The 15,035-nt window shown below is 37.2% G+C and overlaps 1 protein-coding gene across 7 annotated transcripts in view; it reads right to left on the bottom strand.

The window, feature by feature from the left end:
• Positions 1-15,035, bottom strand: part of Tcf12 (transcription factor 12) — a 260,476-nt gene that overhangs the window by 73,697 nt on the left and 171,744 nt on the right. For all 7 annotated transcript variants that reach the window (XM_041679863.1, XM_041679864.1, XM_041679865.1 and 4 more), the window contains one exon: positions 1,432-1,567. In XM_041679863.1, the coding sequence (XP_041535797.1) occupies positions 1,432-1,567 (136 nt within the window). The remainder of the gene's footprint in view (positions 1-1,431; positions 1,568-15,035) is intronic.

Here is a 15,035-nt window from a genome sequence, read left to right as displayed (position 1 = left end):
GTTGTCATTTCTTTACTAACAAAAAGAATACTGGTCTAAACCATCAGGGCTGACTCTAATAGCACCCATACATATTACATGACCATGTTCACATGAAATAAAGATATCAGAATTCTCTTCTGAATGTAGCAATCCATCACTGTATCCTTTCTATGTACCTCATTCATACTTTAGACCTAAAGATTAGAAATAGTTCATCAAAATACATGGTTAGATAGGAGGTTGATATATTAGCTAGAGGCAGTCAACAAATATTTGTGTAATCAGGAACTATAACACATTTTATCTGGTTTAGATTTCTTTAGCAGCTGGCCTATTTTATTATAAACATGTTTTACAACTTTAAATTTCTTATATTAAATAAACCCACAAAATTTTTCACTTTAAACACTAATTAGATAGAAAGAATATCCAGCAGCAGAAAAAAGCCCGGTAAGCCACCACCTTGTGGTGCTACACACATTAATAGAAATGGGTTAATCAAGATGTGAGAATCAGCCAATAAGAGGCTAGAACTAATGGGCAAAGCAGTGTTTAAAAGAATATAGTTTCTGTGTAATTATTTTGGGTAAAGCTAGCCGGTGGCCGGGAGCTGGGCAGCGGGCCTCACTGTGCTCATATTGATGAAAATTACCAACCAAAACTACCTATAGTTAGTTAAACCTTGAATATAAAGTGGAAGTTTTCTTTACAACAGTGGGAACTCTTGACAACTCCATTTATTGTGTATCTAATGCATACAAGATGAGTATCCCTTATCTGAAATGCTGTGGCCAGATACGTTTTAGTCTTCAGATCTGGACTATCTGTATAAACATAATGCAGTATCCTGGAGACAGAACCAACACATAAAGATTAAGTTCATTTATGTTTCATATATATGTAGTCCAAGGGTAATTTCATACATACTTTAGTGTGCTTTATATGGCTGTGACCCATATCAACAAGTCAGGTATAAAATTTTCTATGGTCAGTATTCTGACATTTCTAATGTCAATATTCAATAGGTTTCACATTTTAGAGCACTTTGGATTTTAGATTAGGAATACTCAGTCTGTATATTATTATTTTTTTTTTTTTTTTAAAAACAGCCAGGCACTTGCTCTTTTTTTTTTTTAAAGATTTATTTATTATGTATACAACATTCTGCCTCCATGTATGCCCGCATGCCAGAAGAGGGAGCCAAATTTCATTACAGATGGTTGTGAGCCACCATATGGTTGCTGGGAATTGAACTCAGGACCTTTGGAAGAGCAGCCAGTGCTCTTAACCGCTGAGCCATCTCTCCAGCCCCTCTGTATATTATTTATATGTATATATACCTTGATATACAAATGATGGCCAAGAAAGTAAATTTCTTCTCATTAAAAGCACAGTCACAAGTAGAGACTAGGGAAGTGGGACATGTGAGCGGACAAGTCAAACACTCACCTAGAGCTACAGAGTCATGGAGCGGTCTTCTCCTAGAACTTGTGGCAGAGAATGAGTAGTACGGTGTTGCAGGTTTTCCTGAAGAAGACAGCTGTGCTGGGCTCCCAAGTCCTAGATCTTGTCTCAGGAGACTAGACTATAAAACAAGGCCAAGGAAACAAGTCATCTTGCTACTACAGACCAAGCACATCACTTTTGAATTACTGACAGTAACTTTATCAATGCCTTAAAATTTAGAAGTAATCAATAATTACTTTTAAAATTCAATTAGGTCACTAGTTTTAAACTCCATCCTTTTTCTTTACCCTTCTCTTGCCTGCCTTTTGTTGTTTTTTATTTCGTTTTGCAGCATTTTCTCTGTGTATCCTTGGCTTTCCTCAAACTCAGAGATCCACTTGCCTGTCTCCCAAGTGCTGAGATTAAAGGTGTATGCCACTATACCCAGATTCTTTGTCTACTTTTTAGTAATTGTGTAGACTCATTAATTTTGGTGACTTTGTGATTGGATCCTTTAATTACAGGAATACTTTTGAAAGCAGTCACCTGGATTTTGCTTTCATGATCACACGGGCTGCTGACTATGTTTTCTTCCCTTTTCTTTTTGGATATTCTTACCATCTGAAGAGTGCCCATATTTATAAGACTAATCCCTCTGACATTCTTCATTTCCTTCCTCCTTATCCCTGACATGGTCCTCTAGACTCTCTTTAGTTTCTTATAAATGGCAAAGAGCACAATGCCCCAGATGCTTTAGATGATATACCACACACCATGTGAACTGTAGGTTGAAAGTAGTCCAGTTTCATGGCTCTTCACTCTGCTTCATGTGCTGGTTTGCCCCCTTACAACAGACTTGTTCAGTTTATGCTTCTTGGACTCAAGCACAAGACCCAAGATCTGTCACATGTATCAGATTCCCTGATAAAACTGTATCTTGTTCTATTTGACCCATATTAACTATCCATACCTTCCTGCTCTCTTTAGATTTGGAGTCTGTTAACATAGGCTAGGTTTCCTAATGTCTAGGTATCCAAAATGTGAGTGAAAAATCCATCAAGAGGATAAAAGTTAGGGATAAAACATGGGTCTATCACTGAAAATTTAGAGATTCAACAGTTCTAACCTAAATCACTGATTTAGTGATCTCATCACAAACAAAATAAGGTTATAGTTGGCAGAATTTGGTCTGAGATTTCTGGCAGGTGAAATAAAAAAGTATCATACCAATGTGAGACAAGAAAGAGAAAATGACTTTACTGGGGAAGGGTGGTGAAAAGGGACCTCAGAGGATGCTTTCAGGCATGAAAACATGATTCCTCCAGCTTACTGCTACTCTCCCGCTATATACTTAATACCCTTACTGTCATCTTCATGTTCTTAGTACTGAGCATTATGACATACTAAAAGAACAAACTCTACTCAGAGTGAGCAGAGCCTGGGAAGAGCAGCCATTGTATTCTAGCCACTGCCCCCATTCTAATAGTCAAGAAAACTAAGTTTCACGACTTGTCTGAAGGAAGTTCCACAGCCCTACAGCAGTCATTCCTCTCGACTGCCCACATATACTAAGCAGTAACTCCTTATTTTACTTTCCTTAGCCTATGGCAACCACTACTCTGCCTTCTGCTTCTGTGGATCTACCTATTCTGGCTATTCCATGTAAATATAACCTTCTACACATGACTTACTTTACTTAGTACGACAGTTTTGAAGTTCATTCATCTTGTCTGTGTTGCGGGGAGAGGGGTAAGTGTTGGTGCTAGTGGAGTCCAGAAGAGGGTACTGAATCCCCTGCAGCTGGAGTTAAAGGTAGTCATGAGCTACCTGATTTGGGTGCCAGGAACCAAACCTGGGTCTCTGAAAGAGCAGAATGTGCACTTAACCACTGAGCCATCTCTAAAAGTGTGGAGCTCTTAACTCTAATAGTTTTATGGTGAATCCTGCAAGCATTTCTAGAGAAAAGGACAAATTATCTGCAAATGAGGGTAGTTTTACTTCTTTAAACTCTCCTAGAATTTCCAATACATTGCTGAATGTAAGAGTTCGTGAAAATAGCCTTGTTTTAGGGAAATGCTTTCAATATTAATTTTGAATATGTGATTGGTTGTTTTTCATAAAAAAAAAATACCTTTCCCAAGTTGAAGAAGTTCCTTCCTATTGTTAGCTTTTCTTTTCTTCTTTTTTCTTTTTTTTGACACAGGGTTTCTCTGTAACTTTAGAGTCTGTCCTGGAACTAGCTCTGTAGACCAGGATGGCCTCGAACTCACAAAGAGCCTCCTGCCTCTGCCTCCCGAGAGCTTGTGTTTTTCTTAAGATTTATGCGTTTATATATATGTGAGCTCATACATGCACATAAATGCACCAGATCCCCTGAAGACAGAGTTATAAGCAGTTGTGAGCTACTTGGTATGAGTTCTAGGAACTGGATTAAGGTCCTGAAGAAGAACAGCAAATGTTTTTAACCACTGAGCCTTCTCTCTAGCTCCCTATTCTTAAATGGTCGTATCATGATACTAGTTTTTCATTTGTTTTTGTGTGGGCATGGAACAGTCTCACAATGCAGTCCCACCTGGTCTGAAACTTGCTATATAGGTCAAGATGCCTGTCTCAGCTTTCTAAGTGCAGGGATTAAAGGTCTGTGCTCTACATGGCAGAGGTACTAGTTTTTTGGTTTGGTTTTTTTTTTTTTTTTTTTTTTTGGGTGCACACTCCCACTCCTTTGACTTGATTTTTGACACTTTGCTCCCCTCTTCATGTTATTTATTACTATGGTAAGTTATATTGATCAATTTTCCTATGTTAAGCCATTTTGCATTTTTTGGACATACTTACTTGGTCATAGTGTCTAAACTTTATACTGCTGTCTTCAGTGTGTTAGCATTCTATGGATAAATTTTGTATTGATATTTGAAATGGATAATGGTCTTCAGGTTCATTTTCCTTGTGGTATCTGTGGCTTTCGTATTAGTACAAAGCTGCCCCTAAAGAAGGGAGGGAGTGTTTCAAAAGCAGTAGCCTTGTTTCTTCTTTGAGGGATTCTACACTTTACTGGAAAAGCCATTTGGCTCTGGACCTTCCTAAACTGCAAAGACTTCTATTACTGATTCTCGTTCTCCCTATTTAAGTCTGAGTCCATCTTGACAGTATGTTTCTAGGAATTTGTTCATTTCATCTAAAATATGTACCAGCATGTAACTCCTTGTGGTATTTACCTCTTTTTATTTTTATGAAGTCAGTAGCAATGTGACCCTTTTGCTTCTGACTTAAGTTATTATTTACTAATCCAGATATGTTTTCCAATTTTGTTGATCTTTTCAAGGAACCAACTTTTAATATTTTTAAAAATAAGGTATTGCCCTTTTATCCCAGCACTCGGGAGGCAGAGGCAGGCGGATCTCTGTGAGTTTGAGACCAGCCTGGTCTACAGAGCTAGTTCCAGGACAGGCTCCAAAGCCACAGAGAAACCCTGTCTCGAAAAAAAACCAAAAAAAAAAAAATAAGGTATTGCATATAACCGATGCTGGTCTAGAACTTACTATATAGACTAGGCAGGACACAAATCTGCAATTCTGCTCAGCCTCCCAAATGCTGATCACCCGATCTTACTAAGTACCAAGTTTTTTACTTTGTTGTCTTAGTCTGTTGTGTTTATATCTGCTCTTATCTTTACATCCCACCCCCATCCCCGCCTTCCAGTTTAGTCTGTTTTTCTTTCTAGCTTCTTTTTAATTAAGTTATATTATGTGTATGGGTATTTGGCCTGCATGTATCTTTGTGTACCACAAGTGTGCCTTGTACCTAGGGAGGCCAGCAGAGAACAGCAGATGCCCTGGGACTAAAGCTACAGTGGTTGTGAGACACTGAGTACTGGGACTCAAACGAGGGTTCTTCTGCAAGACCAACCGGTACTGTTAACCACTGAACTATATTCCAGGCTCCTTTCTCTTTTCTAGTTTATAAAATTGCAAACTGAGGGTTCTTATTTCAGAGTTTGCTTCTGCACTTTTCGACATTTGATATTTCTATGTGCCAAAGGTAGCCTTGGGCTTGTCACTATTCTGCCTCGGACCCTAGGAGGAATGCACAGCTTTGCATGCAGCTGTGCAAGGCTAGCTACTTCCTTTCTGTGCAACTGCTTCTGCTGTGAATGTCCCTCTGTTATCACCTTTGCTTTATCTCCTATATTTGCAAAGCTGTCTTCAGGTATGTTAACTTCTTTATAGCTCATGTGACAATGCTACAAACACACATGAAACAAAGTACTATATCATCTAAAAGCTGTCTGTACAGCCTTCAGAAATAGTTTTAAAACACAGTGTCGCCAGGTGGTGGCGGCAGCGCACATATTTAATCCCAGCACTTGGGGGGAGGCCTTTAAAGGCAGGTGAGTCTCTGTGAGTTCAAAGACAGCCTGGTCTACAGAGCAAGTTTCAGGACAGCCAGGGCTATTACACAGAAAAACCCTGTGTCAAAAACAAAAAAATAAAACCAAATTAAATCAAAAGAATATAGATTCCTCAAAGAGCAAATTCTATTTCAGACAGAACATATATATATATATATACTGTAGTAGCCAAGTGAAAGTAATTTTAGTTACTAAATATGACATGTGAATAAAGACTATAGACAATCAATGCAACTATTTAGCATCAATTATATAAATTCCAACAGACAACATTTAACAAACTAGGAGAGAAAGTGGTGACTGGACACAAAAGTACAAAAGTAGTGGTGGTGCACCCTTTCAATCCCAGCACTTAGGAGGCAGAGGCCAGGCGGATCTCTGTGAGTTCGAGGCCAAGCTGATCTACAAGAGCTAGTTCCAGGATAGTCACGGCTGTTATACAGAGAAACTCTGTCTAAAACAAAACAAAACAAAATCAAAAAGTTCCAAAAGTAATGATGAAAAGACAGAAAACGAGCAATTTAAATGTAAACATCACACATGTATTTACTTCCTATTCACACAACAAACCCTTAGCTATGGATCTTCCAATGATGCTCTGTTTGAGAACAGGGACCTAGAAGTCATTGTCTCCCACAGACGTTATACATAAATTTTAGTCACTACATCTGTTTTGTTTTTTATTTTCCCTTTGACAAGCAAATGCAGCATTGTCTAAATGGCAAATAGTGATATCAAAATACAGGGAACATACAATCTCCACATGCTTGAAAGTACAGGTTATGCACCTTGAGAATTTCTTTTAGTAGGAGTGTTCTTTGCTCAATGTCAGACTGACTACCATTGATAATTTTATCAGTATTTTCTTACATGAAGACAGAGGAAGCAGTTAATTGAACATATAAAACGAATACATAAGAGACAGGCATGAATATTTCTCTTATCAGACCTTTTATACTGTTCTTGCCATACAAATTCTTATTGAAACAATCTTTTATTAATTAAAAATTCATGTGTGTGAGTGCTTTGCCTGCATGTATGTATGTGCACCATAAGCATCCCTAGTGTTTAGCAGCTCAGAAGGGAGTGTCATATCCCCAGGAATTGGAGTTAAAGGTGTTGTGATCCATCACATGGGTGCTTGGAAAATGAATTCAGGTCCTCTATAAGAGCAACAAGTGCTCTTAATTGTTGAACCACATACAGAGCCTTAAATTAAAAAAAAAAAAAACTAATGACATATATATATATATACATACATACATACACACACACACACATATATATATATATAATTGTGTGTGTGTGTGTGTGTGTGTGTGTGTGTGTGTGCGTGTGTGTGTGTGAGCCTGCAAATGCCATGGTGCATGTCTAGATGTCAGAAGACAACTTTGTGGAGTTGGTTTTCTCCTTCCACCTTTATGTGAGTTCCATGGAATGAACTTGTGTAGGGTTACCAGGCTTGCTTAGCATGTACTTTATACTTACTGGACCATCTCACTGTCCTCCTGCTATACAAACTTTTTAATATAACAAGTGACATTCTGTCAGTCAAACTGGACTTCTTTCTGAAATTACTTTCAATGAAACACAGTGCTGCTACTGATTTCTGTAACAGCTATAACCTTTCAGGTTACAGTGGAAGAGTTGAGCATCATAATAGACAATCAGGCTGGCAAGCCTAGAATCCAGCTCTCTAGCCCTTTACAGAATATGCTTTTTGACCCCTAATCCGAGACCTCAATGGATGGTTAAAGGGCTAACGTCAGAAAGATTTGTTTGCTTAGGTAATAATACGCATGCACACACACACAAAGGACAAACTTGCATATAAGTAAAATTTGGCCATCTTCTTCCAATGTCAAGGTGATTACAGTAAAGAAGTACAAAATGACCGAAATGATGAAAAGCGCATTTCATGTCTGTATAAGGAGAGCCAATACACATACTAATGACCTAGAGAAAGTAAAGGCAAACTAGCCACCTATGTTCAAAACGTAATTATGACATTGGGCAAATGGTTTACATGACTAAATCTTCCCTCTTCTCTCCATGTATGCCCTAGGAAGGCAAGGTTTAACAGTGTAAGTATGGATGATGACTTGGTTATCATAGAACATTCCTTTCACTTTTCTCTTTCCATGGAAAATCTCTGTGTGTTTGTGTTTATTTTTGTGTACATCTTTGTGTATGAAGAAATAAGGTAAGCAGTACTTAATTTTCTATTTCCTAGGCATAAATACTTTTTGTCCCACGTAACAGTGTGAGGTTTCAAAAGACCTGGTTTTCCCTAAACTCAAGCTTGTTGGGTGTAACTCCCAATGGCTAATGTAAGGCTAGATGAAGAGAGAAGAGACAGAAGTAGCAAACCAGTGGAGGAAGAGGTAACAAAGAGTTCAAAGCCAAAGAATATACTCAAGTTGTATTAGCCCAATCAAGAACAGAAAAACATCACGTTCGCCCATGATTCTGTGTGTACAGTCTGCACACACTGAAAAGTGAAATGTTAACTGATAAATCTTGATGAAGAATATATATATGAAGTGTACTCTTATCTACCTTTTCTTTGGGTCTTAACTTTTTGAAATAAAAGCCTGGACAGAAGACACACTGGGAGACTTGGAAATGTGTATTGACTATAGGATGAAAAAGACAAAATAAACTTAAGGGGAAAAATGAATGCTTGTTACTAACTAGTGTTGATAAGCCTTTTCTTCCACTATAGACAAACCTGGAAAGGAAATGCCCAGTCTTCTTATTTCACTATTATTATTGATGACAAGAACATGCAGAGGCTGTTACTTCACTTCACTGTCTGAATCAGAGCAATAATTTTTTCCCCGTTTTTAAAATCTCATGACTCAAATGAGTAATGCAAGTAAACACAGTGGAGGTTATTTTCTTAACACTTCAGATCATTAATTTATCCTGTAAACCAAATAGACCCAATTCAGCACTGAAAGAAACAAAGACCAAGTTTAGGACACAATTTCATCTGAAAGGACCTGAAAATAAATAAAACCATGCCCAATAAATCAATGGAAAATGTACCAAAAAATAGAGCAAAAATTATAAAAGCCTTACATTTTGATATACCAATAAAAAAATCATAGAATTTCTCTTATTTCTTTCCTTAAACAAATACCTAACACCAAACACATATAATGAGCTATTTTACTTTTATTCTCCTAAAATAAAATTAGATACCAAGCTCATATTATTGACTTCTCTGCCTGCGTTAAATTAAAGAGAAGCAATATTGATTACCACTGATCTTGGCCTAGAGGTATCTTAAGCAGAAAGAATACTAATGTCCCAGAGGATAGAGAACCAAACAAAACCAGTTTTGTTCATACAAGCTGTCTTATTCAGAACAAAACTAATACTCTGAAACAAGATAGCACTCATTTCTTAGTACACCACTAGAAAATAAAACTTTATCATAGTCTTCTAGAACTTCATCTGTAAAAAAGATATTAAATAATATTAAATCAATGAATTAGTATTTACATCATATAAAAAGCCTCTAGGATGTAACATTTTGAATTATATATGACACACCAGAAACCAAAAAGACTAACTTCTCTATAAAGAACTTCAGTAATCTGTGTGAGATTCATCTTTAAGGTCTTTCTCCCTCTTCATGGGCAAGAGTTACCTGGGCTCTTAAATGTGAGCTCAAGAAAGCTCCTTAGTTTACGTATGCCCTGAAAAGTGAAGTAAAGGAATAAAGTGATGAGCTTGGTTAACATCACTTATTAAAGTGAACTGTTAGACTTGAAAAGATTATAAATGTAATGTTATAGGAAGAAAGAAGAACATTTATGCAAAACAATAGCTAAAAGGATTCAGAGTCAGACAGCAATAATAAGGGTATTTGTTATCTTTACAAGAAAAAATATAAGCAGATGGCAAATGTATTTCTTGCTTTTTCAGATTACTTGTTTTTTACCATAAAATGGATTGGTATAAATACTAAATAAATATACTATTTCTAGCTTCAGGTTAAATAAGGGCCTAATTAACCCTATGTCAAAAACTATATGCACCAGGCTGGAAGTGGGGACTCATACCTCTAATCCTGACATTTGGAAAGCCGAAGATGGAAGGGCTAAAAGACTGAGGTCAGTCTGGTCTGTGTCCATCTTTTTCCTTTTGTCTTTTTTTTTTTTAGTAAGCATTATTTTATGATTAAAAGCTTGATGTACTGAATCCTCATCATTAATTTGCTTTCGAGGAAATTAAAATTGGGACACTAGAGTTACGTATCTCAAAATATACCTGCTGCATATTGCCTACGCAGTGGCTAATTTCATGCCTCCTTTACATTCATGAAGCAGTACACAGTCTTATAACATAAAGGCAGACAGCTGTTCAAAAGGTTTGTCTATTCAAGGAGGGAACATGCTTAAACTAAACAGAGAACAAAGCACTATCATGGCCACAGCTCCATTCTTGGCTCTCAAGCTCTCCTGCTAATGACCAAGACACAAAACTGTTCTCAGAGCAAAATTAGGAAAATGTTACAGCACTTCTTTCATTTTCAGAACAAAAATCACAGCAGTTTGACTGTAGTGCAACTTGAAGTTTCAGAGATTATGACAGGCAACTGCAGGGTGACCAAGAAGTCCTTCACTTAAAGTTGCACTCAATGCAAACTCTGAAAGGATGAGAACTCAAGGCAAACAATAAATGGGCTTTAAGATATCAATCAGTTAAATTTCTACAAATGACTAAAAAACAGAGTGCAATAAATTTTAACTCTGGCAAATACTGACATTCCTAAAATAATTGTATTGTGATGCTAATTCATTTACATTGAAATTTCAGGGGTGTCAGCAATTATCTACAAACTATTGAAAAATTCTGTCCTGAGAATCTCATCAGATAGCGGCATTCATGCTGGTGGTTATCACTCTGAGAACAAAGGATCATGAATGAGTAATCAATAGAACTGCAGAAAACAAGTTGTTAATTACAACCCTCACAAGTGTTTTGTCTAAGACAAGATTTCATTAAACGCTTTGTGTAACCTGCATAGCTTCAAATCATTACCAACACTTTGGACAATATATTAATTCAGGGTGGGAGCTGGAAGGGAGCATGTTCAGGTATACTATAACAGAACACAGACTGCTCTGAATGCCTTCCTAGGTCAGTAACTAGCCACAATTAGCCAGGTTTTCTAACACATTACATATCATATCATCTCAACATTAATTCTTGAGTATTTAATTATCATGCTATGTTTCTAAATATCATGCATGTTAGAGAAGACAATGACTTCAACCATTCTCTCCTAAGCACTGACTTTTATAAGCCATTTCAGCTCAGGTAGATAAAAGAACTTGAAGCTTCTAGTTCCTTAGATAGCAACCAGCATCAGCCAATGCTTTTTCATAGAGTATTTCAGTGACCAAACTAAATAATGATCATAAGGTTAAAAAAATAAAGGCCACTATGCATCTCCCACAGCAACCTGTGCAAACACCTGCAAATCTAATCACTCTATCAAATTTAATCACTTGCTATTTTGTGATGTGAGTGACTGTCATTCAAGCCAACCAACCACCATCCTGGGAGTTCAGCTGCATTCCCTTACAAACAGGAGTATTCAATCGGGCTCGCTGACAATTTACACTTTCTTATGAAGGAGTGGGAAGGGTCATAAGACCCTCATCTGAGTAACCTGCAGATACTACCTGCTGAATGCAATTATCCCTTAATTGCATGTGGCCTGGGGGAGGCACTGGAGTATACAGAATGGGGAGACAAGAAGTTCTATCTATATGCTACAGGGAAGCTCTCATCCCTGCTGGGTAAAGGTTTTCCAGCCATGGCCTGCTGAGGGAAGAAACATCACCTACACTCTTATAAGAAAACCCTTACCTATGCTCTGCAAGGAAGTCTAATGAACTTATTGGTTTCCCAGGGTGAACTTCAGTGGAATTATGTCTTGATTTTTGGAGAAAAAAAATAATGTAATGTTGCTTGCATCTCTCTCTAGGAAGGTGGTTTTTTTTATTTTATTTTATTTTATTTTTAGTAAATTAGGCATTTACTCTGCCGGTTACAAATATAGTAGGAATATTTGTATATATAATTTAGTGTAAATAATTTCTGGTTCCTGCCTTAGATGGATCACCAATACCAATTAGAAAGCCTTTTGTTTGTCACTATGGATCACAGAATTTATTTTTTAAAAAACTGTATTTCTTACTTTAAAATCTTTACATTTTTATTTATTTATTTGTGCGTGTGAGAGAGGGGGGGAGAAAGAGAAAAAGTAGTCGTGTGATGTGCATGTGTGTAAAACTTGCTGGAGTCAGTTTTTTCTCCCATGTGGGTTGTGAGGACTGAACATGTACATGATTGTGTGTGGGTATGCAAGTATGCAGGCAGGTGTGTATATATGTGCTATGTGTCCAGTCCAGAAGTCAGTTGTCTTCTACTGCTCTCAAACTCACTTTGAGACAAGGACTTTTCATGAACCTTGGCACTTACCTAGCTAGGGTACCTGGAAAGTGAACTCCAGGCACCTATTGCTGATTTCCCTTTCCTAATCTAGATACATGATGCCATACACCATTATTTACCTGGTTCCTGGGGAATCCAAATTCAGGTCTTAAATCATGTGGGGCGGCACTGTATTGACTAAACCATCTCCCCAACCCCTCCTATTGCTTCTTAAAATTAAACACCCTAATTCTTTATATTCTCCATATGGTAGAATTTGCAATTTACATTACAATTTGTAATTTCTTCACTGAGTGAGTTTTGATTAACTGATGTCTGTTTGGAAATTTAAGGGCAAGATACATACAGTTGGTTTTGTACTAGTTATTATACAATTGCTATGACAAAAAAAATGACCAAAGCCACTTATAGAAAAGTTTATTTAGCTTACTGTTCCAGAGAGATAAGAGTCTTCTACGGTGGGGAAGCATGGCAGTAAGCAACAAGCACGCTGGCTAAGCAGAAATCAAGTACTCACATCTTGATACGCGAGTATGAAGCAGAGATAACAAACTGAGAGTGGTTCAAGTATTTAAACTCTTAAAGCCTGACCCCAGTAACAAAATTCCTCTAGGAGGGCACAACTCCTAAACCTTCCAAGTAGCACTACCACCTGGGGACCAAATTTCAAGTGTTTGAGAATATGAAGACACTTCACTCAAACCACTGTAAGTTTGTTGTTATACAAAGAAAAAACTGGAGTGCTCCTTTAAAACCTTTATCTTTAAGCCTCTTGGGAAAAGAACAGGCTAGTATAACACTGGTCACAAATGACAGGTGCTGATTATAAAAATTATCAAAAACATATAACTGCTTGGGAAAAACAATATTTTGATAGAAAATTAGTACCAAGAGCGGAAGGAGTTCTGTAAAGAACCAGACAGAAAATGGACAAACCTAGCAGGCCTGACCATCTCTGCTACTACTACACAACTCTAACACTGAAGCAGAAAGATTCTGCTAATCTGTAATTAATGGAAATAGTCACTTTCCAATTAGAAAGTAGGTGGAGTTGGCTGGCAGCCTGCTAACTTAGTCTACGGCATTCTCCTACAAGTCATCTGTTCATACTCTAATAGCAATTTTAATTCCTCAAGTTATAAACTACTAGTAGTAATGCAAAATAACTGTCATGACTTGAGAAATAGTTCTGTCTAGTAGAGGGATGAACAACCTATACCATCTTCAACAATCCACTTCCCACACTCCCAGGAAAAATGAGCATTCAGGTCTGTATTTTGCTCAATGAGAATCAAAGTTTGGATTCTCCTTTAAATTAGTTCTGTAAAGCCAAGGACAATGGCACGGGGTTTTGATCCTACTTCATGTTCTGGCTTTGTGGGAGCCTAGCCAGTTTGGATGCTCACCTTCCTAGACATGGATGGAGGGGGGAGGACCTTGGACTTTCCACAGGGCAGGGAACCCTGACTGCTCTTTGGACTGGAGAGGGAGGGAGAGAGGGAGAGGGAGAGGGGAAGGGGAAAGTGAAGGGGAAGAAGGGTGGGAGGAGGGGGAGGCTGGGAGGAGGCGGAAACTTTTTTTTTCTTTTTCTCAATAAAAAATTAAAAAAAGAAAAAATTAGTTCTGTAACATCATGTTAACACATCGTTTACTGGTAAGATGAATTTACTTATGGTTGCAAGCCATCAGTGTCAGTGCTGGGCACTGAACCTTGGTCGTCTCCAAGAGTATAGGCACTCTGAGTTGCTAAGCCACCTCTCAGTGATCTTGTTTGATGTAACTCTGACTTGCCAGAATCACTAAGACATCAGGGCTGGCTTCAAATGCTGATCCTCTTACCTCTGACCATCAAGTGTTGGAATTACATTGTGTGTAAATTTAAACTTTTCTTTAAAAAAATCCAGCCATCTCACAATATTAAGTAAATATTCCATCCAACCGAAACAAAAATGCTGTTATTGTTAGAACACACATTAAGGTGATTTTTATGCATAATAGATTAGTGACTGATACCTTCTGCTTGTTATGAAATAAATAAAGCAACAGAAATACGCAACCACCTTCATAATATTTGTTGTTTTGCTGGGTTACAAGAAAGGAACCAGAAAAACCCAGGATGTACTAGGTTATGCCGTCTTTCCCCAACAAGCCACCCCTTTACTATGTCATGTATGGCCTTCGAATTTTACATCTTTTAAAAACTTCTCCTTATATAAAGATTATGCAATTTTTTTTCTGAGTGTCAAATTATAGAGACACAATTTGAGATTTATTATAAATTATTCAATAATTTTTATTACCTTCTACACATACATAGCTTGATTCCCCCAGCCTGTGGAGGGCAGATCTTTTAGTCTGTTGCTTGGATCAATTCTTTATTTATAAAGCAAAATAAAAAAATACTTAATTCATTTCCTTATAATCTAAACAGTCTTATACATGGACTTGTTTCCTTGACATTTTCCACTCAATAAAAGAACGTCAAAAGTAAAGAATCATCATCTCAAAATTCTTAAAGAATTTATTAAAATTTGCAGAAATTTATAAGAGAATAATGACCTTAAGTAAAAGTCTACCTAGAAATCAAAACAATTAATTACTTAGGTTACTGAAATAATTTATAGCTATGAATCTGTTCCCAAATAAAAATGATCATGTTTCGAAATTATCACAGAAAACAGCCTAGAAAGAGACTGCAAACTTGTAACCGCCAGGCAGTGGT

The sequence above is a fragment of the Microtus oregoni genome, unplaced genomic scaffold, assembly GCF_018167655.1.
Source record: "Microtus oregoni isolate MIOR12 unplaced genomic scaffold, Mior012 000032F_ref0000030, whole genome shotgun sequence".
In the NCBI taxonomy this organism is placed as follows: Eukaryota; Metazoa; Chordata; class Mammalia; order Rodentia; family Cricetidae; genus Microtus; species Microtus oregoni.
The sequence above is the reverse complement of the archived record's forward strand: the minus strand, read 5'-3'. Positions and strand labels throughout refer to the sequence as shown.